At 39.5% G+C, this 25,516-nt stretch overlaps 2 protein-coding genes and 1 pseudogene across 2 annotated transcripts; all 3 read left to right on the forward strand.

The window, feature by feature from the left end:
* Nucleotides 1–178: 178 nt before the first annotated feature.
* LOC132649208 (vomeronasal type-1 receptor 4-like) lies at nucleotides 179–1,278 on the forward strand. Its single transcript, XM_060372478.1, has one exon. It carries the CDS (start codon nucleotides 205–207, stop codon nucleotides 1,276–1,278), a length of 1,074 nt encoding a protein of 357 aa, XP_060228461.1. The 5' UTR covers nucleotides 179–204.
* Nucleotides 1,279–14,723: 13,445 nt separating this feature from the next.
* Nucleotides 14,724–15,713, forward strand: LOC132649225 (putative vomeronasal receptor-like protein 4). Its single transcript, XM_060372517.1, has one exon. The coding sequence runs from the start codon at nucleotides 14,811–14,813 to the stop codon at nucleotides 15,711–15,713; it is 903 nt and encodes a 300-aa protein (XP_060228500.1). The 5' UTR covers nucleotides 14,724–14,810.
* Nucleotides 15,714–15,942: 229 nt separating this feature from the next.
* On the forward strand, nucleotides 15,943–24,099 carry LOC132649226 (uncharacterized; annotated as a pseudogene).
* Nucleotides 24,100–25,516: the final 1,417 nt, after the last annotated feature.

A 25,516-nucleotide genomic window follows, 5' to 3' on the forward strand; every position in this document is an offset into this window, starting at 1 on the left:
ACACACACGAAAAAGTCAGTTTTGCTAGTGTGGAGCTAAAAATAAAATCTCCTTTAAAACTTTGGATTTGAATAGCAGTTATCAATCACCTTTCAGAGCACACATAATAACCCAGTGTCCACAGGAAAAAAATGGGGGGAGGGGATTTCAGGAACCTAATCTGCAACAGTACGTGTGTCCACCACTACCTCTTGAAACCAGAAAATGTTATTATGCAAAATGTGCTGTTCAGATCAATGTCTAGCATTATTGATGCTTTCTTTAAAATGTATTTGCATCCTGTATACCAGGAAGGAAGAAATGGTTTTGAAGTTTATTAAGAAAACAATTTTTCTCTTCATGACTGTAATTGGCATTCTCGGGAACATGTCTGCTTCTGTGAATTATATATTCAATTGGTGGGGAGGCTCTGAGAGGAAACCCACACACCTTATTCTCATCCACTTGGCTTTTACACACATTATAATCCTTCTTGTAAAAGGATTGCCAAAGACAATAGAAACTTTTGGGTTCAGCAACTTCCTAGATGATATAGGCTGTAAGATCCTCGTTTACCTGGAGAGGGTGGCCCGTGGCCTCTCCATCTGCACCAGCAGTCTCCTCACTGTGGTCCAGGCCATCATCATCAGTCCCAGAGCATCTGGGTGGAGGACACTCAGTCCAAAGTCTACATGGCACATCCTTCCATTCTTCTCAGTCTTTTGGATACTCAATTCTTTAATAGGTCTGAACCTAATCCATTCCACCACAAATACAAGAATGAATGAATCACAACTTAAAAGTGATTACAAGTATTGCTATTTTATGCTACCAAGTCAGAAAATAAAATGGATTTTTCTCCCTCTCATGGTCCTGAGAGATGCAGTGTTTCAGGGTGCCATGGGAGGGGCCAGTAGCTACATGGTATTTCTTCTCCACAAGCACCACCAGCATGTCCTCTACCTTCACAACTCCAAGCTTCTCTGCAGAACTCCCCCTGAGCTGAGAGCTGCTCAAAGTGTCCTCCTTCTTATGCTCTGTTTTGTTTTCTTTTACTGGACAGATTGTGCCTTTTCTCTATTTTTAAGTCTCTCTTCAAGTGACAGTACTTTTATGGCAAATACTCATGGATTTCTGACCCTTGGTTATGCAACTTTTAGCCCCTTTGTGTTGATTCACAGGGATGGGATTCTGGTTGAGTGTTGGCATGCTCAGTGGGAAAAATTGAGAAAATATCTCTCTCATTTGTATGTTCAATCAATGGGAAAAAAACTCTTAGTTCTGCAGAATTGTGGGTAAGACACATTTCCACACAGCAGTTTAAACATGTTTATTCTCAAACAATTATCTTGGTGACTCAAGTCTTGCACTGAAAGTAATCTTAGCAAATTACAATGATAGAGAAACCTCATTCTCCACCATCTACTCTTTTTACATGACTTTATTTAACTTTTTAATTTATCTATTAATTTATTTTGTATAAATAATTTGCCTGCCCTTATGATGATGTAGCACATATAAACATGGAGCCTGTAGTAGCCTGAAGAGATTCTCAAATGCCTTGTGTGACTAATTGGATTTGACAGATGGTTCTCAAGCAATATGTAGTTGCTCTGAATTGAACCTGAGTCCTCTGAAAGACCATCAAGTGCTCTTAACAGTTGAGCCATTTCTCCAGCACTGAGAAATTCACTTTAACTAGAATTTGTAAAACTGGTTTTGCTACTACAATGACTGGAAGCATGCAGTTAAAGTTCATAAATTTCATCAAAATTCATACCAATGTAATTATATTATTCCAAAAATTTAGTTATCCTTTACCTGACTTTGTTCTTGCTAAATATTAGTACCATGGGGCTATTTTAGGCACTTCAACGTATCTATAAGTATCCATCTATGAAAAGATTTTACATAATTATGAAAGAATAACATGTACCATGCATTCAGTCAATAGGAGCCCAATGCACCAGTAACAGAACTTAATTGCATTGAAATACTTCATTACTGTTATATTCTTGATGGTTCTTTGCAGGAACAAAGACTGTAGATATGAGATAAACCAGGTAAAGAATTCACAATAGAATTTCTTTTTATATTTGTCTATATTTCCATGATGACTGAAAAATTTGTCTTTTTCCAACATGAATCACTGAGTGTGACTGAAGCAGACTAAAGCTCGTGTGCACCTGCCCTTTGTTAATGCCCGGGTGCTCTTCACAGCACCGTCCAGCACTTTATCACCAAAGAGCTGCAGAAGGATCTGATTCTACATTCATTTAAATGCAGGATTCACTGCTTAGTTTCTTAAATTGGGTCCATATATAAAAAGTTGATGAACACATTCTGAAAAATATTTATTTATATATTCATTGAACATGAAATTGTAATATAGTTAGAAGTAGGTTTATGTCTTATTATTTAAAATTACCTGTTATATCTAACTAGTACCCTTGTAAACATTTTGGGTGCATCATGGATCTACTTGAGAATATGAATATGTGTTAATTTCTTGCAAGCCTGCACAGTCTATGCAAAACTTAAGTAAGTGATGTGTATTGTATTGTGGTATTGTTAGTAAATAGTCTGTTTCTATTATCTATTTTATTTATCTGTATGTGTTTGTGTGAGTCAGTGCCACATTTGTGTAGATGCTCACGCAGGGCAGAAGAGGTCATTGGTTCCCAGGGAACTAGAGCTACAGTCTGTCATGTGTCCTATGATGTGGGTGTTGGGTAAGGAACCAGGGTCCTGTGCAAGAGGAGAAGGTCTCTTCACCATCCCTCCAGCTTCTTGTCTTCCTCATGTAAATGCGACTTATTTGTAGGTGACACCATGGCTCCTGTTAATCTTACAGCTCTTATATTAAAACATTTTTTCTAAGTATCTGACATAAAGAACCAGACAAATCAAGCACCTTCTAAATCAGTCTGTGTAACTGGGCTCAAAAGGAAATGATTTAAGAACATGGAGAAGGAGTGAAGAAAGATGTGATTAATCTGACTGATGATGATGAGGTTGTTCAAACTTAAGAACAGACAGGGGGCTATAGAAATGACTTCATAAGTAAAAGCAACTGTTGATACCCACACAACCTGATCTGTCTCTGAAGAAGGATGCTGACTCCCTCATGCTGTCCTCCAATCTCACATGGGTGCTAAGGCACACATTGAAAATAGACAGGAACACAAAAATAAGCTTTAAATTTAATTTTAAAAAGTCTTAAAAATGGTAGACAGGAGATGTATAATTTTTGATATAGTATGAATAAGGATGGCCTAGACTCAGAGTGGCACAGAGTTGCTAATTTAAAATTTCTCTTTAGAAGTCAGATTAGAACATAAATGCAAATTTCAATAGATAACGGAAATAGTCAGAAGCTACATATGTAAATGACAGTGAATGAACCCAGGAAAGGGGACAATTATGCTCTCAGGAAACACAAGATATTTGACAATTGGATTAATTTATGCATCACCTCAAATTTTATCATTTCTTTATGATGGACACACTCCATTTCACTAGTCGAACCTGTAGAACTTCATGCTAAATGAAATGAATCAGCTATTTGTCGACAAATGCCACGTGATTTTACTAATAGGTGTAATGTAAATACAAAAGAGACTAGAGCCTCCTCTATGTGGTATGCAACCTACACCCCTCAGAGACTCCTCCCTTTGAGGACCTTGCTTTTGGCTGGGGCCTCCATATATTCAGATATACAAAGCTGTGGCTACTCAAGAGTTTGCCAGCCTTCACTCTGAAATTCTCCTTGTCAGATGATATTTTTCTACGAAGATATTTTAAAAAAATCTGCTCACACCAAATAGTATAAAAAGTGTGTATAGAATTGGTTCTATCCAACTTGAGCTGAGTGTTTCCGTTTACTTGGATCATATGGGTACATTATTATGTAAAAGATAGCGGAAAACACAAACATACCTGAATCTAGAATGTCAGTCTCCAATATGGGAGACAACCCCCCAAAAAAGATGTACAAAAAAGATCCCAGTCCTCAAGGAAGCTTCCCCCTATAATATACTTCCCAACGTACTATGCAGCTGTGGCAGAAAGAAGGAAAATGAGAAACTGCATGGCACCCCTCAATGAACTGTTACCTGCCGCATTACCAGTACCATAAGGTAAGCTACCACTACATCATTCAGTGTGTTTCATAGTTCTGACTATAAGGAAATGTATTCTGTGGGATGGACAGTCACTGTGCTTCATGGTGGCCAATGCGCATGTCACTCTTGAAAGAAATAGATCCACCACAAAGGTCCATTACTCCTCTAGACATTACACCTTCTAAAATGCTTCTTTAAATCACTTAAGGAATTTCTTAGTCCACACCTTCTAAAATGCTCTCTTAAAATACTTAGATACTAAATCTCAAGCCCAAGTGGGTCCGTGAGCTGGTTCATACAATTAAAATGTAGCAAGGATGTGTAGGGGGAAACTGGAAATTAGTTGCAGATACCTGATAGTATCTTAGGGATGTTGTTGTTGCTGTAGGGATGTTGTTGTTGTTGTTGCTGCTGCTGCTGCTGCTCCTGTTTTGCAGTCTCAGTTCACATTCACTCAGGAATCAAAACTGAGACCTCTCACTCAAATATCACCTTACAGCCCATCAAATGCTTTCTCCTGGCTATACCCTGTAGACTACTTGATTGTGTTTCAACAAGAGAAGCTTTTGGATGTCTTTGGGTGGCTCAGCTTTAAGTATTGGACCATAAACACTGGAAAAACTATGTAGCTTAACGTAATATTGAAGCCTAAAATGCCATTTAATATTAAAACACAGAATCAGTTTGGGGTTCAAATATACCCCAGAAAACTTTAAGGCTGTGGAACAAAGACACACAAATTAGAAGAGACAAGGTAACCCTAGACACCATTTCATTTTCCAAATGGGAAGACATAAGGGAAAACTCAATCTAATGAGATGGGTCAGCAAGGAAACTCCATGCTGTCTAGCCTGACAATCTGAGTTTCATCCTAGAACCATACAATAGATAGACAGACCAATTCCTAGGAATTCTCCTCCAATTTCAACACATATAACATTAAATATGTTTGTGCCAACATGTACACATGGCATCCTATAACACAGCATCTCTCAGGAACATGAGAGGGAGAGAAATCCATTACCTTTTTTTTTAACTTTTAGCATAAAATAACAATACTTGTAGCCATTCTTAATCTATGATATATTGAGAACCGTACTGTTGATGGAAGTGACTAGGCTCATACTTATTAAAGCACGAAATACCTAAAACATAATACCATTATCACAGAAAACTGAGTGTAAAACAGACAAGGAGACACAAAATAATACTAATATTTACTTTTGGAGAATGATTCTTAAATATCTGCTACTCGTTATTCATAAAGAGTATGTTGTTGGTATAACATTTTTGTGAAATGTTCATTGTTCATTCAAATGCTAATTTCTCTACTGCACTATCTGGTTTCAATCTGGACATTGCATTGCAATGCTTCATCTAAGCATCACCTGTCTCAAGTTTGTGTAACATGCCACAATTTCTTCTCTATATTTTCAATAAAACAACCAGCCAATGCTGTGCAATGGAGAGAAAAGTGTGGAACATCCTGGTCTGGAGGGGAGGAGAAAGAAGCAAGTGGGAGGAGTTGGAGAGGAGAGATCAACAGGAAAGGACTTGCAACCATCAGGAGAGATGAACTGGACCTAAGATATGACTAAAAGCAAATATAATGTGCGATTCTGAATGGAAGGAAACTCTACAGGCTTGAAGGTTTAAGGTGGAGTAACTATTGCCCAGCATTGTGCTCTAGGTTAATTAAATAAATCTTAGTCTTCCTGTGGTGATGTGTATATACAGCTGGATTAGGAATAACCACTAAATAACTAAAAGATAAATCAATGTTAAATTTTAACCTTCAACAACAGTATGTATCTTCTTGAATCCCACCCAGAAGCAGAAATATAATGGATGTCAAATTGGATGAAGAGAGGGAACTGGATGGGAGAGAGTGCGGGGAGTAGAATGAAGGTGGGGACGGAGAGTGGGAGCCAAAGGGCAGGGAGAGAGAAGGGAAAACACAGGAGGAGGATATCTGAGACTAGCTGGAGACACATGACTAGGGGAGTCTTGTGGAGGAATGTGGGGAAAGATAGAAGGTCCTAAAGAAGAACAACAGTGTCAACTAGCTGGGTCCATAGGAGCTTTAAAAGACTGAGGCACCAACCACAGAGCATGCATGGACTGGACCAAGGCCCACTACACAGATGGGCAACTTGGTCTTCATGTGGGTCTCCTAGCAATAAGAAGAGAGTGGGTCATATCTAATATGGACTTAGTTGCCTGCATGTGGATCACTCTCCCCTTGCTGGTCTCCCTTGTCTGGCCTCAACAAAAGAGGGGTTAGTCCTGATATAATTCAATGAGCCATGATGAGTTTATGAGAGGTGTTCCCTTTTTCTGAGGAGAACAAAAGAAGAGGAAGAGTGATGGGAGAGTGGGACTGGGGAGAAAGGAGGGCGGGGGCTGTGGCCAGGATGTAAAATAATTAAACAAATACATTTCTTTTTTTTTTTTTTTTTCAATGCAGTTTATTCAGGAACATTGAACAATCCTCGGACCCCGGGGAAAGCCAGCCCACAGCTTAAATAGCCTCTGGGTAGCCAACCCAGGCGTGCCACGGGGGCAATGCAGATAGGTCCACATACATGGAAGCAAGCCAGATCCTCGGCCTTAGCCAAATGTGGAGTTGTTCCTGACACAAATACATTTCTTTTTAAAAAGAGTATGTATCTGCAAAGGAGCCTGATTACGATGTGTTCCTGGGGAACAGTTTACATAGGGACGATGAGGACGGTGGGTGTCATGTGGGTTCAGCTTACAAGGCATAATGGAAGTGACCAGTGATAGTAGCTAACTCCCAGCAGCAGAGTGGTCTCCTCTGGTCATTACATGGTGATGTTTCCAGAAAGTGCTAAGGAAGCTTATAAGGATAAGTAAGTTAATAATACAATTTCACACATTAAAGATGATGAATGATAGTCACAAAGTACATAGAAAGTACAAGGATAAGGTTCTCCTTCAAAGGATGCTGTGAATATTTGATACTTCACGTGTGTGGCAGCCTACTTGAAGTTAATGGCAAATTGGAATGCACATCTCAACAGTGGAATTCGGCCTCTTGGCCCTGGCTATAATCTAAAGTTTGCTGTCTCAGAGACTGACCCTGGCAATTCTACAGCAGAGGGCTCTGACCCTGAGAATCTCCATGAAACCATGGCAACCAGACAGCAGGCTCTGTAACCTTGAATGAGCCTTTGTATGTTTTGGCTAAGTAGAATTGCCTCAGTGAGAAACTGCTTGTACTTTTGTGCTATATAAGTGTTGGTTTTACTATTATTAAATTGACACCTATATCAGAGCCTAGACTTGGTGTCCTTCTTTGTGTCAACCTGTCTCTTTCCCCCCAGTCCTTCACTCATGTGGTATTCAAGTGTCACTGCAAGACAGCGACACATGTGACGCTTAAAGTCACAATCTACCCATCACTCTTGACATAGTGTTGTGGAATTGCTCCACAATGACAGACTGCCTCATTGACATTGCTGTATAGCTGTTTCCTTCTGATTGAATTATTCCATCCTGAACAGAGCAAGGAGACTCACAAGCCTAGGGAAGTTCACCAAACTGAAAATAAACAAACAAATAAACAAACTTAAAAAGTCACAAGACCCTCTTCCCAGGGAGATATAAGTGATTGATATCTTCTGGGGTGAGAAGAGTCTTTTTCTCTTTCATGCAACAGCTGTCTGCACATTGATATGGGTATACCAGTGTGCTGTGTAGTCTCCTGTTAAGTTAACACATGCTGAAGTCATCTAGGAAGAGGAAGGCCAATTGAGAAAATGCTTTTATCAAATTGACCTATAGACAAGGTAGTGGGATTTTGTTGTTGTTAATGATTGATATGGGAAGATCCAGTCCATACTAGCTGATGATTCACAGACAGAGAGACAAAAATAAACTCATGACTATCTCAAATGCAGAAAAGGTCTTTGACAAAATCCAGCATCCTCTTCCTAGGAAAAGCCTTGGAGAGACCAGGAAGACAGGGGTATTCCTCAAAATAACAACAGTAATTTACAGCAAACACAGAGATAATAGCATCCTGAATGGAGAAAAACACAAAGTAATTACACTGTAATTAGAAACAAAACAAGGTTTCCAATCTTTCCTTGACTATTCAATATAATAATTGAAGTCATTGCCAGAGTAATAACACAACTGAGGAGACAAAGGGGATACAAATAGGGAAGTAAAATGTTAAAGTTAATGATACATAAAGACTCTACAAGAAAACTTCCAAAGTTGTTGAATACATTCGGTACTCTAACAGGATACAAAACTAACACACAAAATTAGTAGCTTTCTTAAAGGCAAGCATACAGAGAAAGAAATCAGGGAAACAGTACCTTTCATAAAAGCCTACAACTTTCTTAGGATAACTCTAAGTAAGTAAAAGACATTTATAATAAAAGTTTAAGACATTGAAGAAAGAAATTAAAGAACATACCAGGAGGTGAGAAGGCTCTCTCATACTCTTGGATATACAGGATTGATTGTGAAAAGCTGGTCATCCTGCCCCAAACAATTATCAGATTCAATGCAATCCCTCTGAAACTTCCATTGCAATTCTTCACAGAAAGTGAGAAAAAAATTCTAATTCAAATGGAAACACACATACATAAAAAAAAACAGGTTGGCAAAAAATAATACTGAATAATAAAAGAATAGATGAAGATATCACCATCACAGTTTTTAAGTTGTATTGCCAAGCTGTAGTACTAAAACTTCAATGGCATTTGCATAAAAATATACTGAGCATTGGAATGGAATTTAAGAATCAGATATCAGTCTATATGTTAATGGACAACTGCTTTTTGATAAAGAAGCTGAAATTACGAACTTAAGAAAAGGCAGCATTTTCAACAAGTGGTGCTGGTCAAACTGTATAGCTGCACGTAGAAGAATGAAATAGATCCACATATATCACCATGCAAAAACTCAACTCCAAATGGATCAAGGGCCTCAACATAAGACCTGATTTTCTGAACCTGATAGGAAAGAATGTAAGAAATAGGCTTGAACTCATTGGAACAGGAATGGACTTTCTAAATACATGAAGACCAACAATTCATAAGTGGAACCCATGAAGCTAAAAGGCTCTGTATAACAGAGGACACTATCATTCAGGTAAGCGGCAGGATATAGAATGGAAAAAGGTACTTACCAATTATATATCTGGCAGTGGATTACAATGTAGAATATATAAAGTATAAAAACGCTACACAAAAAAAACAAATAACCAACTTTAAAAATTGGATATATAACTACAGAGAGTTCTCAAGAGATGAAACACAGCTGGCTGAGAAACACATAAAGATATATACATGTTCAACCCCTGCAGCCATAATTGAAATAAAGATTAAAATTAATTTGAGATTTCATCTTACTCTAGTCAAAATGACCAAGATCAATGAAACAAATAACAAAACATGTTTGCAAGGGTGCAGGGAAAGGGAAACAGTTGTACATCATTGTTTTGATGGACAAGCCCAAACATTGTACAGCCACCACGGAAATAACTCTGAAGTTTCCTCAAAGAGTTTGAGAATACATAGGTCATGACTGTAAGAGAAAAATAGCAACAGAATGCCACCACGTTGTATTAGATACCTCTGTTGTGTTAGATACAATGTGGTATTAAATACCACAGAGGTTACACATCTAAGAAGTGACCAGGAAGAAAGAGGGGGTTTTCCAGGGAAGGGGAATTTGAAACAGTGTTATAAGGAAAATTAAAGACTTAAAGGATGAGGGAGGTGGGCGTGAAGGGTAAAGGAGGGAATATAGAGAGGAATAACACTAAAGGCCTTTTGAAAAGGCATGTAAAAACCTACTAGTAAAGAAGCTTCCTAAAATTTATACATATATGGAAGAATTTAAATGGAGTCACAATGTAAAGGAAGAAGAAATTGCCTCAACCAGGCGTCTTATGCCACCAAGTTTGGGTTACAAATTGTTGAATCATTGAACAAAAGTATGTCCCATACACCCTCCTTCAAACACCACAGGCTATTGAAGAGTGTCTCCACAGCTTGATGGTAAGGCCTTATTGCTGACAACATTTATGTCATCACTCAAAAGAGCTAAAGCTTGTTCTCACTCATAAGCTCTACCCCTACTGACTAGCACTGATGATGCTGGAAATCATTCAGCGTTACCACCATGAGAGGAAACACTAATCATCAACATCCCACAGCTACAAACCCTAACCCACAGCAGTGATTTGCTTGCAGTATGCATTTCTTCAGTAGGGACACAAATATTACGGAAGTGTCCAACCACCTTTCATTGGAACTTAGTGTCCACTCCATGAGCTGAAACCCATCTGACACTACTAAAGTGGCCAAGAACTTGAGACTAGATAGGTTATGACCCTAAGAGAAAAATCTACTACTGTCATTCTGCTAAAGAAAAAATAGCAATACAACACCACCAGAGCAATGCTGTTATGCTCATAGATCAGTGTCTCACTCAACCCCATCAGAGAGCTTCTTTCAGTTGATGAGATCAAAACAGAGACCCACAAGGAGACAAGGTGCAGAGAGTGAGAGACTTTGAAGCAGTTGATCCTAAATGGGATGTTTTTACTCACCCCTCCAGTCAAAACTAAGGGATCTATTTGGAAGTGGAAGCAGAAACATTGTAAGGGCCAGAGATGATAGATAACTCCAAAGAAATGGTGTCTTCCAAACACAATGTGACCAGTGCGCATATAAACTCACAGAGACTGTGACAGCACACAGAAGACCTGCAGGGTTTCAAGTCAAATGGGGTCCCAGCACTGAGAAAAGAAATCAGACCAGGACTCTCAACCCTAATCAAGAAGCTATTTGCAATTAATGACAGTAGGAAAGGAGACAGTCAATTTTTGCAATGAAATGTCACCATACTTCAAGGCAGGCAGGACTCATGCCCAGGAATAGTTATTTAACATAAAACAAATTTATGTTTTTTTGTGGGCTTTTTTGTTTTGTTTTGGGTATTTTTCATTTTATCGGGTTTTGTTTCTTCGTTTCTTTTAATTTTCTTCAGGTTTTTTTTTTTTTTTTTGCTTCTTTTGTTATGGGGACAAAAAATATAAGTAAGGGAGCATAAAGCTGGGTAGGTAGAGGGCTGTGGAAGATGTGAGGGGTGTTGGAGGAGGGGGATAACATGATCAAAATTTATTATATGAAAAAATAAGTTAAAAAAGCATCAGAAAAAATATGATCCACTCAGGATGGACTGTAAAGCTCACAGAAGACATTTAAAGTAATACCGAGAACACAATTCATCCCATAGTCTCTTGGTGACTGTATTTTAAATATGGCACTGGAGATAGCCCTGGCCTTCAGTACTTAATGATAGATTACTGAAAATTATTCAGAAAGTGACCACTTTGGATTATCAGAAATTGATTCCAAAGAAGTTCTTGGTTTGGGTGGTTGGGAGGGAAAAGAGGAAGACTGGAGTTAACTTCAAATCCTAGGACCCCAATGTCACTGCTAAGCACTCTACTGTTTACTCCGAGACATTGGAATTAAGATCATAACATTTCTGAGCTTGGTGAAAGACAAAGCACCAGGGAGAAGGCAAAGCTGGCCTCAGGGATGGAGACAGAAGGGGCCTCTTCCCTCATGACACCAAACTCCTGGGTGTGACATCCTGACACCTTGCTTGAGCACAGGGACTTGAGGCTGATAAAAGGGCCTGGCTGGTGTTGTGAGGACACCTACCCTGAGTCCTGCACAGACTTCACAGGTGAGTGCTGCATGTCATGGTGGATGAGGCTGCATTTGATGTCAGAAAAATCTGTGGAGAGCTGAAGTATTGGAGAGAAGGATGTAGACTCCCCATCATTCTGGGAAAGAAAAGTGGCAGGATTCAGGGAGAAGAGGGTCTATTCTTCCATATTTGCATTCCAGAATTGTTTCAGTGTCCACAAGGAGAGTCTGTGTAGACACAGGGCCAGGACTGCTCCTTATACAGGGCAGAAGAGGTAAGAGACAGAGGCAGCTGCACTGCAGCCTAGAATAGGAAGCTCTTGCTTCTACAGCTTCTGCACAATGTTTTTGTGATTTTTTTTTTTTCTCTAAAGATTGAGAACTTTGATATGAGCTGTATGACTTCTGGTGACTTCAGTCTATGTGGATGGAGCACTCTCTCTTTATCATGGTTTCATTTATTGTGAATTTCCCCCTTCCTAGACCCAATGTAAACCATGGAATATGAGAATTCTGGATAAAACAGAAATGAGGCTATATAATAACATAAACAACTGATTTTAGAAAATGGATTTTTAGAGTATGATGTCTGCTTCCCTAGGCACTATGTGTGTCAGCAATTTGACTCCACAGAATACACCTATATTGCACTAAATATAATTTACATATGAAAATAGAGTTGAAAGCAGCCAATAAATAATATGCCGAAGATGATAAATGTAAACATTGGGAATTTCAGAACTTTGATCCATATAGAGTTGTCACAAAGCATGTTCTTGTGAATCCTGAACTTCCTTTCTTAAGTTCTGGGATCCCTTAAGCTTCTACCATGACAAAAACCTCATTTAACAATGAACAAAGATGAATTGATTCACTCTAACAAGCTGGAAGTAAGATTCTTGGGGAAATTAATTAAAATGTACAAAGGTGAGCTGAAGAGCTGCCTCAGTGGTTGAGAGCACTTATTGCTCTTGCAGATTCTATGATTTAACTATCAGCACCCAAATGGCAGCTAACAACTACGTGCAGCTCCAGGTTTAGGGGATCCAATGCTTTATTCTTGCTTCTGTAGGCACACAAGTGGTGCCCAGACATATATGCAGACAAAATACACATAAACATAAAATTGAATACAATTAAAAAGAAATAAAATAAAATATAACTATATCAGAGTTTCTAGAATAGACATAAATGGATAATAGTCCAGTCCAAAAATTGCACCACTCAAGAAACAAAGAGAGCTTCCTTATTTCAGTACATATTATTGGGATCTGAAAAAGCCAAGAGGTATATCTTAACAATATATAGTCATAAAAAAAATCTCTATGTGGACAACACAACTGAAAATTAGTCACGTTGATGACTATCTTTCAAGATAGTTCATAATATCTACTATATCACTGGGAGCTTTCAAGTTTACCTCCACTGTACATGCAAGAAAACAGACTACATTACTGAATGAGAGTTCCTAATTGGACTGACCTCCCATAACCTTAAGGAAAGAGAACAAGCATAACACTTTTTTTTCAGTTCACTTCTGTGATTTGCATAGGATTATACGACCTTGAACTCAGTTAATGATTTATGCATTAGCAATTTTTACAGCATCAGGATGTATACCGGTAACTGATGCACTCAAGCATCTCTCAGGTTTGCTCAGCACAGAGGGGTTGATAGAAGAATACTAACAGACTGACAGTCCTGGGGGTTCAGAAAAGTTGTAGGAGACACATTTGCTACCTGTGGGCAGCATTTAGCTATGAAGGATCAGGGCTGGAATCATATCAGGAAGAGAACATCACGTGTTCCCTTGTCACAGAGTGATTGCCACTGTTACCTTTGTTCAGGAGAAACCTGAAGCAATTCACAGATAAATTCATTGATGCTGGGTGATTGTCAGTGTTATGTTTGCACAGGAGAAGCTGAAGGCAATTCGCAGATAAATTTGGTGAGCAGCAGTAAACACTAAGAAGTGGTAGAAAAGTAGACTTAAGATCTCCACATAAAATTACTTGTGATTTGTAAAAAAGAAGCAAAATGAATAATTTATGTTTTAATCCTCTTTTTAACTTTAAACAGAGTGAGAAAACAGAAACTGAATGCCATCTGTAAGTTTACACAAATCAATGTGATGGTGTTTGGATGCTTGTTCTTTATACTGACTGATAAAATCACTGTTGCGTGGAACCTAAGGAATGGTAGAGTGTGCCTTGTTTGGAATCTAAGTTGAGACTGAGACAGTTTTCTTTGGGAGAATATTGTTATTGAAAAGTCAGTAAAAGCACATAGTAGTAGTAATAGTAGCAGCAGCAGGATAGCAGTACAGTATGGGGGGCAGGGAACACTTTACTATGACCCCGTGCAAGACATGCTAGGAAACAAAAATTAATCACAGCATCCCACTCAAGGCAAAGGGATAGAATATCTACTGTACTACCTTATCAAATTGTTTTATTTATTGCCAATTCAATTCAGAGTTGGAAAGAAAGAAAAGCCACAGGAGTGTACCCTGAGAAGCAATGCCATTTGGGCAAGTATTAGACATCTTTGAGGAGTTACAGATTTTACTAGCTCAATAGTTACTTGAAGCGTGAGCATGTACAGGATGGCAAACAGCTTCTGAGAAGAAAAGCATCTACGTTGATGGTCAATATCACAGCTTAGACAGTGAGTTATGCTGGCTTTTGTTTAGACATTCTCATAAACAAGTTTAGAGACGACGGATATAAACAACTTTCTTCTGTAAAGGCAGTAACTCTCTTCTGTAAACATCAGCATGGTGTTTAAGTCCAGTGGTCATCATCTTCCCCATGTCAGTGGAAGCAAGGAAAACAATGCACAAGAACAAAATCAGGTATTTACTGGCAAAGCATTCGGCGCATTCCACATTAGGCTGGATTTTCTCTAAAGAAAGCAGAAAACCCACAGGTGTTAACTACATCACATTGACTTGCTTGTGTTTCTCAAAGGATTTTTTCCTAGTTCTGTTCTGGGCTTGAAGATGATTTTTAGAGACCTCATCCAGAGAATGATTTTCGTTTCACTTATTGGACTCGGAGGTTTAGGAAACATCATCTTATTTGTGAGACATCTATATCCTTTCATCATGGGTCCTGAGCACAAAAATACAGATGTCATTCTCATCCACTTGGCTTTTGTAAATACGATAATTATTTATTGCATAGGAGTCAGAACCATAGCCACAATTTTCTATATCAGAAATTTCCTAGGTGATGTTGGCTGCAAAACTACAATATATCTAGAAAGGGTTGCCCGTGGCCTCTCCATCTGCACTACCTGTCTCCTCAGTGTGGTCCAGGCTGTCACCATCAGTCCCAGGACCAGCCTTTGGAGAAGGCTAAAACCACAGACTGCATCAAATGTTCTTGCCTTTCTCCTGCTCATTTGGATCTTCAATTCCCTGATAAGCTCCAACTTGCTCCACTACATCACAGCAAGCAGTAGCATGAACAGGTCTGTAGTTGGGATGTCTGCTGGGTATTGCTATATGCTGCCATCCAGGCACACAGTAAAGTGGCTTTTCCTCTCCCTCATGGCTCTTCGGGATGTCATTTTTCAGGGTCTCATGGGCTGGAGCAGTGGGTCTATGGCTCTCCATCTGTACAAACATTACACACGCATGCTCTACCTTCACAGATCCAGGTCTGAATGTAATTCCAGGCCAGAAATCAGAGCTACACAAAGAGTTCTAACGCTCATGACCTGTTTCCTTTTCTTTTACTTGGCAGATTTTATTTTCTCCTGCTACACGGGTTCCACAGTGACACATGATTCTACAGTCCTAAATATTAAAGCATTTTTAGTACTTAGTTATGCTGGTCTCAGCCCCTTTGTCCTAATCATCAGAGATGTCCAGATTGCTAAGCCCTGCTGTGTCTGCTGAGAAATAAGAGATTTCTTTTCACATCAAGTTCATTATGATCTAATGCTATTTTCACTGGAATGCCTTTGTTTTTACCATTCTAATTTATCACAGCAGTGAAATTCTTAAAATAATAAGTTACAGTTTTTGCATATAATTGGAACTGGGTAACTGAAAGCTTGTTGAGGTTCCCACCATTCCACCATTCCTACCATGCAGTTTAGTTTGCTATATTCTTCATCAGAACGATATGCAGAAGGGTATGCAATCATCTGAGATTGGAATTTTATTTTTTCACAAATTGGAGTTTTACCCTTTAAAAACTTCCAAATATTCCCTGCGTTCTTGTTCCTTTTAATGTACTCTCACAAAAACAAACTCTTCTACTTATTTATGAAACACTTACTATGTCCCAGAGGCTATTCTAAACCAATGAACAGCAGAGTTAGTGAATAAGAATGATGTTGGAAAGCATTGTTTATCTGAAGGTCTCTTGCAAACTGGAGATGACCAGGGAGAAAAGTTAATTCACTACAGCTAGTAAATGCTTGGCATTGCAAGGTATCACTCACTAAAGAGTTAAGAATAAACACTATAACACAATTCCAAACTCATTCAAGACATTGATATGTGGTCACTAAATAAGTCAGAAAGCCCAGGGGGAATGTCATCTTTCATGGATTGCCATGGAGGTTTGGAAAATACACTCCAATTGAGAGCCACAGTCCTGAGCTCACTGCTTTGTAAACAACACTGCAAATGAACACTGAGCTATTCCTGTAAAATAGCTCAGGAACTTTGTCCCACAGCAGCTCTCACTTCTATTCAGTCATTAGCACCTACACAGAATATGTGACATTCATTAGTTCAGCTTCCCCTGCCAGCCCTGCTTCATGAGTGTAGGGCTCCATCCTCAAGGTTGCTGTTCAGGCACATGGTATTCACATACAGGCATAGGGACCAGAAGCTGGAGACACGGACAAGAGCTGCTTGCTAAAGTCCATGTAGTACAACCTTGTCATTGGACAGAACATTGGACTTCTGGGGAACTCTACAGCCTCTGGCCCAGGACATAATGGAGGGTCCAAAAGCACACCAACCCACACATTCCTGTCTTCCTTTGCTCCGGAAGTCCCAGGGAGGCACCTGTCATTGCTGTTAGTGCACTGTTCTGGGGCACAAGACGTGACAAAATACAGCTCCACAAAGCCAACCAACAACTCACTGCCTTTACCACCTGAGGAGAAATGGGAAGATCTCAACAGTCACTGAAGGAGTGCCAAACAGTGCCTGCTGGTGAGCCAAGGCCACATTAGTTCCCTGGTCAAGAGCCTTAGCAGGCCACAGAGGAAGACAATGCAGACAGTCCTGATGAGACCTAATAAGCTAGCGTTAGATGGATGTGGAAAAGGGGGAAGGGTTGTATTAGGAGGAGATGAGGGAGGGGAACTACAGCTGGGCTAAAAAGTGAATAAATTGTAATTAATAAAAGAATAAATAATTTAAAAATTGTCATTAAAAACGGAGTTAAAATTTCTAAAAGGAATGCATGCAACAGCCCTTGCTGCGGGTTTTCAAAATACTTATGTCTCTTTGAAACATTTTAATAACCTTCAACTTGGTTAAAGGCATCCTTCCGGAGAAGTACTGTTTTTCCAGAGACCTCAAGAGTGTTCACAGTTTCCAGTCTTTGTCACTAGCAGGTAAAGACAAGAATAAAGGGTCAGTACATCACCTGACATTTCTGTCCAGAATGTGTATTGTATACATTTTCTCTTACATTTAAAAAATAAAATATATATATATAATCAATTTTATGAGCATAATATTGATATAAAGTATGAAATCTCACATACAAGCTGTATCTGAAAGGTATTAAAGAGACTAAAGCAACAAAATTTTACTGGCATATCCAGACTGGGTGTGGAGAAAAGGAACACGTTCAATATGAGCACCAGATGAGAGAAATGCTATGAAACAAATTCACAGAACAAATTCTGCTTGTGGGAACTTGGGGTTCTAGTCAGCCATGTTGTTGATCAATGTAGATGGGAAGGATAATAGTCCTTGTTAAAGTGGAGTTGCAGAATTGGTTTAGCAGTTAAGAGCACTTGATAATAAGGCAGAAGACTCATATTGGGTCCTCAGCACCCAGATGTTGGTTCATAACCTCCTGTAACTATAGTTTCATAGGTTAGGACGCTTCCTTCCAGCATTTATCCATAGGACACCCTTTTGGTGCAAATATGTATTCCCAGGCAAAGCATATGTAAAATAGTGTAAAAAAAAAGTGTGTTTTTAAAAGCATTGTATAGATAGTATGATGGTTTGACTTGTATAGAACCATGACATAGATAGATATTTGAGTTTAATAAAAGAGCCCACAAGAGTGACACCAAAAAAGAAGAACAAATAAAAAAAGAGAAAGGAGAAGGAGAAGGAGAGGAGGTGGAGGAGGAGGAGGAGGAGGAAGAGGAGGAGGAAGAGGAGGAGGAGGAGGAGGAGGAGGAGGAGGAGGAGGAGGAGGAGAAGAAGAAGAATAAGAAGAAGGAGAAGGAGAAGGAGAAGGAGGAGAAGGAGAAGGAGAAGGAGAAGGAGAAGGAGAAGGAGAAGGAGAAGGAGAAGGAGAAGGAGAAGGAGAAGGAGAAGGAGAAGGAGAAGGAGAAGGAGAAATAAAAATAAAATAAATAGCTTTTTTTTTTCCTATGAAAACTAGTCATTGCCAAGGACAATTTCAGGGCAGATCCAGCTCACATTTTGCAGGTTTTGTATCACAAGCACACAGCGTCTTTGGTAATTAGAACTTATCTTCAACTTCTGGGAGGTAACCAAATGAGTCCACACAGCATATAATATTTTAGGAGTCTGTTGCATGTCTATGACCAGAAATTTCAAAGATTTTTCATGTTTGACACTGGAGTTTCTGACAGATAGACTATGGCTCTTGAGAGAACACTATCTCCTCAAATGGTACAACTTCACTGGAACTATCTATAGGCTTAAATGCAGGATAGATAACTTTAAGTAAACATAAATATTGATTTTTCAAACTTTCTTAGTGTTCTTATTCCTTCTTGCTCTTCTTGTCTTCTGCACTGATATCACACCCCTCCATGATTTTCCTCCCATCTTTCAATTTTCCCTTTTGCATACTTAAATCCTGCTATTCTCTTCTCTTTTACCTCTGTCCTGCCACACCAGGCTAATCCATGACTCTATTTTCCTTTCTTGATTTTGGCAGTTATTACAGGTTATGGACTCACATCTGAAAAATTTGGAGCTGGGAACCATAGGTGAGAGGAAAAATGCTGTTTGTCTTTTTGCCGATACTGTTTTTAAAACAATGATTTCAGCAAATTATCAATTCTTAAAAAACTTGGCATTGTCTTCCTTTGTGGCCTGGTAAAGCTGCTTACCCCTCAAGGGGAGGTGATCAAAGAGCTCCCCTCTGAGTACTTGCCAGAGACAACCCCTGCTCCCCTTACTAGAGAACCTACTTGGAGACTAAGCTCCCTATGGGCTACTTATGAGTAGTGGTTCTAGGTCCTCACCATGCATGGTCCTTGGTTGGGGTATTGCTCTCTGCAGGGCCCCCTATGCCCAAAATTTTGGCTTTTGGTCTCCTTGTGGAGCTTCTGTCCCCTCAAGGGTTTTCTGTTTCCTCCTCTTTTGTAAGATTACCTGCACACTGCCCAAAGTTTGGCTATGACTCTCAGCATCTGCTTTGATACCCTATTAGGTAGAGCCTTTTAGAGGCCCTCTGTGGTAGGCTCCTGTCCTGTTCCCTTTCTTTTCCTGCTTCCAATGCCTATCTCCACTTGCCCTTCTGAATGAGGACTGAGCATCTTCCCTAGGATCCTCTTTCTTGTTTAGCTTCTTTAGGAGTACCGATTTTAGTATGATTATGCCGTATTATTTGTCTAAAATCTACTTATAAGTGAGTATGTACCATGTGGAAATCATGACATTTTCAGGCAAATGGATGGAACTAGAAAAGATCATCCTGAGATGGTAACCCAGAAGCAGAAAGACACACATGGTATTAGTTAGTGAGTCTTAAAGTGTCCAAGTAAAACGTTCAAAGCCAGAAATACAACCATTAGGAAAGGCAGTATTTGAATCATAGGATAGATGGTTACAAAGCTTGAGACTGTCAATTTTGCACTTCATCCTTCTCTCGTTTACTGATTTTGCTCTTTCAATGCATGTGGATATTGCATTCTGTCCCTTACAGCTCACAATCCATTTCAGAAAGTAAACCCTGACGTAATTAGTTTCAAACTGCTCTTTGCTATTTTTCCCATGCTAGAGAAGTGAGGGTTGAGAACAATTATTAAATATTTGTATAAATCTCTCTTCCCAATCATTCTAGAATAGGGGTGTGTGTGTGTGTGTGTGTGTGTATGTGTGTAGTTTTCTGACTTAGTTGTCCCACTGTTTAGGAAATCAAAGATAATTTCACCTTCATAAGTTTTGTGATTATCATCTCACTGATCACATAGGAACTTTAGAAAAGCTATCACATTTTAAGCAGATTGATTTCATGACAGATAGCCCATGCCCATCACAAAATTGGTCAGAGCGTGGAAGTTCACATCCTGTAGAAATGAGGAAGTGATGAATAATTACCAAATAAGCCATTAAAACTGCACTGACTTTTCCAGAATATTTAGCTTTATCAATCTTCAGGGAAGAATCCAATTCAAATAATTCTCAAAATTGCTCTGTTAGTTAATCTTAGTGAGTAAAGTGCAGCGTTAAAACCAACAGTTTCAGTTGAGGGGCATCTGGGATGTTTCCAGCTTCTGGCTATTACAAATAAAGATGCTACAAACATGGTTGAGCAAATGTCCTTATTGTGTACTTGAGCTTCTTTTGGATATATGCCTAGCACTGGTATGGATAGATCTTGAGGAATGGATGCAGAAATTGTGGTACATCTATACAATGGAATGTTACTCAGCAATGAAAAATAAGGAAATCATGAAATTTGCAGGTAAATGGTGGGACCTGGAAAGGATCATCCTGAGTGAGCTGTCCCAGAAGCAGAAAGACATACAGGATATATACTCACTCATACAGACATACAATATAGGATAAACCTACTAAAATCTATACATCTAAAAAACTAATCAAGAGGGAGGACCCTGACTAAAATGCTCAATCCCCATCCCGAAATGCAAAAGAGGATGGACATCAGAGGAAGAAGAAAACAGGAAACAAGTTAGGAACCTGCCACAGAGGGCCTCTGAAAGCCTCTGCCCTGCAGACTATCAAAGCAGATGCTGAGACTTATGGCCAACTGTTGTGCAGAGTGCATGTAATCTTATGTAAGAAGTGGGAAATATTGAGATCTGGAGAGGAGAGGAACTCCACAAGGAGAGCAACAGAATCAGAAAATTTGAACACAGGGGTCTTCCCAGAGACTCATACTCCAACCAAGTTCCATGCATGGAGATAACCTAAAACCCCTGCACAAATGTAGCCCATGCCAGTTCAGTGTCCAAGTGGGTTCCATAGTAATGGGAAGAGGAACTGCCTCTGACATAATCTGATTGGCCTGCTTTTTGATCACCTCCCCCTGAGGGGGGAGCAGCCTTACCAGACCACAGTAGATGACAATGCAGCCACTCCTGATGAGAACTGATAGACTAAGATCAGAAGGAAGGAGAGGAGGACCTCCCCTAAGAGTGGACTTGGGGAGGGGCATGCATGAAGAAGGGGAAGGGAAGGTGGGATTGGGAGGGGAGGAGGGAGGGGTTTATTGGGGGATACAAAGTGAATAAAGTGTAATTAATAAATGTTAAAAATATATAAAAAACCAACAGTTTTATTGAGCAACATGTAAAGTTTATTCAGCAGTCACTATGTTAATACTTACAAACTATATTTAAAACCAGTGTTTTTGAGGCCTGCTCACTGCCCAGTGTGGGAAGGCAGCACACATAGGCAACAAAGCCTTTTGAAGGCACTGAAAGTAGAAGAGATGAAAATATAAGCAGGGCACATGAACCATGTTGGCTGGGTAAATTCAACTTTTGATAGCACACGAATTCCTGTGGAAAGGGAAGCACCAATGTTATTTTTCTTATGGGGCATTGATAGTAATTAAAAAATAATTTTGATCTGGATGAGATGCCAAATTGTGGAGGGCAAATGGAAATGAAGGTTCTCATGTGGAGCTCTATGGGCTTTGTGAAGGATAAAACAAAGGGAATAAGTTTCTGTTTCAAAGGTCCATATTTACTGAAATATAGAAAGCAAAGGAAAAGAGGAAAAAATAACACTCCTAAAATGATTACATTCACAGTCTGAGATTTTTGGGAAGGACTGGCAGGCTGAGGAGTTTGTGACTGAGGGTATCACCAGACCAAACCAACCTTAAAACAGTTGGCAAGGCATGCCTTTTTTAAGACTCTAAAAGAAGAGTTTTCTGGTATTTTGCTTGGAGAAATATTGTCAGAAGAAAGCGTAAGAACAGAATAAGTAGGAGCAAAATGTTAATCTCCTTTAGTAAGATTCAACCCTTGAAGATTGGGAACACAGTTTTTATCACAGTTAGTCTCACATTGAGGCCAGTGACATAGACATTCACACCCTAACCAAGTCACTAGCCTCTGTATAATTTATAAACAAAGGGTTGGGGAAGAGGAGAATACATCATCTCCCCTAAGAACTGGTCCACTTGTCCAAACACAACTTTCTGAGAAGCTGCAAGCTTGTCATTAGTTCAACAACCATCTGAGTGATTGGGCAGTGAAGAGGATCCAGATGAAGCAATTTAGTCCTTAGCCTGATGTCATACTGGGTGAGATGAGAGAAAAGGAAGGAGCCTGCTATGATAACACTGTGTTGACTTGAAAATGCCAAAGTGATACCTGGCTTTGTCTGGAAAAGTCATGCTCATGTGAACTTGATACACAAAGAGTACAAAAAAAAAAAGATCTTTGTGAAAGGCAGAAAATCTGAAGTTTATGCCCTGAATATAGCTATCATCACTTCCAAAGGAACGGAAAACAGACAAACCAGAAAAATAAATAACATGAGCAGGCAATATCAAAGAAACACGTAAAAGATACCTATCTTTTCATCAAAAGAAACAGAAAATCTTACATGTGTTTCTCAAATCATTTTTTCTAGTGTTGTGTGTAAAGTCAGTAGATACAATGGAAAACATTATCCAGACAATGTTTCTCTTAATGGACCTGAAATTGAGAGGAATATCCTAATGTTTGTGAGAAGCATGTATACTTCTTCCTTGGACTGAGAAAAAGGCTTTATTCTCATCCAGTTGGCATTTTCTAATCTGATCATTGTTTGTAGCACTATTCAGAGCTGTAGCCACAGTGTTTTATATCAGAAATTTACTAAGAGATGTTGGCTATAAAGCTCGGGTTGATCTGGCAAGAAAGTCATGGGACCTTTTTCATCTGTACCACCTGATTCTTCAGCATGATCTAGGCCGCCACCATTAGTTTCAGGACTACCATTTAGACAAAGTTCAAATGACAGAAAGCATGGCAAGTTCTTCCTTTTCTCCTTTCCTTTTGGACTGTTAATGTTCAACTGGCTCTGCTACACCAATCAGGCAATGGATTGAACAAGTCTGTAGCTAGAACATTCAGTGGCCATTGCTATATGCTGCCAACCAGACACATTACCAAGTGGATTTTCTCTCTTTCATGACTCTTAGTGATATCATCTTTCAGAGTCTGATGAGCTGAAGCAGTATGTATATCTGTGGTGATTTGAATAGGTATGGCCCCAATAGAATCGTGTGTTTAGATGTGTGGCCAATAGGGAGAGGCACTGTTAGAATGTGTGGCCTCATTTGAGGAAATGTGTCTCTGTGGGTGTGGGCTTCCTACACTCAAGCTAGGCCAAGTGTGGCACACAGTCTCCTTTTGCTGCCTGTGGATCAAGATGTTGAACTCTCAGCTCCTGCTCCAGCACCATGTCTGTCTGCATGCCTCCATGTGTGTCACCGTGAATGAACTAAGCCTCTGAATCTGTAAGCCAGCTCCAATCAAATGGTGTCCTTTATAATAGGCGCTATGGTCAGGGTATCTCTTCACAGCACTAAAACCCAAACCAAGACAAGTCCATGGCTCTTCACCTGTATAATCATCCCAAGCATGTCCTCTCCATTACAACTCCAGATTTGTAAACAGTTCCTCTACAGAAATCAGAGCTGTATAGACTGTTCTCATTCTAAAGCCTGCTTCCTCTTCTTCTAATGGGTAGGTTTTATTCTCTCGTCCTACACAGGTTTTACAGTGACATATTATTCTATTTCACTAAATATTAAAACATTTTTAGAACTTGGCTATGCTGGTTTTGCCTGCTCTGTTTTGATTGCAAAGATATACCTGTTCCTAATGTCTTGCATGCTCACAGAGAAGAGTAGAAATTACATTGCACTTCTATTCTCTATGAGCTAAAGAGATGTACTTTGTAAACTGGTTTGCCATGATAAATATTAGAGATGGGAACATAATATTTGCTTTGTAGCTAAGGTTGACTTAGCAGTCAGTATTCAGCACAGGCTAATCTTGAGCTGCTTCTGCATCCCAAATTCTGTGATGACAGACATTCCCCAACAAGCTACCATTTGCCTAAATGTTGTAATACACACATAGTAAAGTAAATATTATAATAATAGAGTTCCTTTTCTTAATAAGTCTGGCACCACTCAATCTTCTTGCGGGATTTTGAGGAGGTGGAAAGTAGATTCATAGCGTCCTCCCATGCTACTATCTCTATCATGTGACTGTAAGCTTCTCATTATCACTGACAAAAATACTAGAATTAAACTTCTGACAAAAGTTGGTATTTCAATTTCCCCCAAAAACAGAATAGAAAAACAAGATAGGGTAGGTAGAAGCGGGGAGGTGACTTTTATCTTAGTTGAGCTTGAAGAGCAACAGTAAGACAAATGAAATCACCACAACAAGGCACATTGGGTCAATAATTGTTTGATATTGGTAGGTTCCAAAACTTCTAAGAAAAGTAGTGTTGATTCAATGGGACAATTATAATGAGGTTAGACCTTAAAGTAACATGATAAGACAATGGGAAACAGGTCCTCTCAAATCAGGAGACTATGCTTCTGACAAGGATCTCATAGGCACATTTATGTCTTAAAAGCATGATGACAGATTGTTAACACTGGAGCTTCCTCTGCTTGCTCTAGGCCACTCACTATGGCCTACAGTGAACATCGCGGTGTTTGCTAGAATTCCTTGCTCCCTGACTCCATCTTCCTTGATGCTGTGCAGGTGTATCCTGTCCAGCTAGGGCAAGGAAACCAAAGTTCTGAGGGTGTAGAACGATCTACTTGTTGGAACCAGGATCACATGGCCATGTTAAGTGGCAAGACACTGGGGGCCTTTGATCACCATAGCCTCTGGTCGAGGAGTTCCAAAAGAGTCTAGATATTATCCCAAGGACATCCTTAATGCACTATGCACTGAAATTGTCTCAGGGAGGTTCTTGTTTGCTCTGAGTTGTGTGAGTGCCACTCCTGAAGGGACACAGGACCATGAAGGACACAGGACCACCAAAGCTGCCAGACAGCTCCCTACATTCCTCCCCAGGATAAACAGAAAACCCCAAAAAGTTTTTGCAGAGTGGGTTGAACTGTTCTCTGCAGCTGAGTACTGTGCCTGGAGGGAAGCCAAGGCTGCCTGAGCTCCTTCCCTTGGCCAAGAGCTGAAGCTCTCCAGAGCAAAGCAAGAGATAGGCCAGGCTGTGAATCTCTGTAATACTGCTCTTTGAGGACGTAAACTAGGTTCTTAATGTTTTGATAAAATAGATTAAAGGTC

This window comes from Meriones unguiculatus, chromosome 19, assembly GCF_030254825.1.
Source record: "Meriones unguiculatus strain TT.TT164.6M chromosome 19, Bangor_MerUng_6.1, whole genome shotgun sequence".
Lineage (NCBI taxonomy): Eukaryota > Metazoa > Chordata > Mammalia > Rodentia > Muridae > Meriones > Meriones unguiculatus.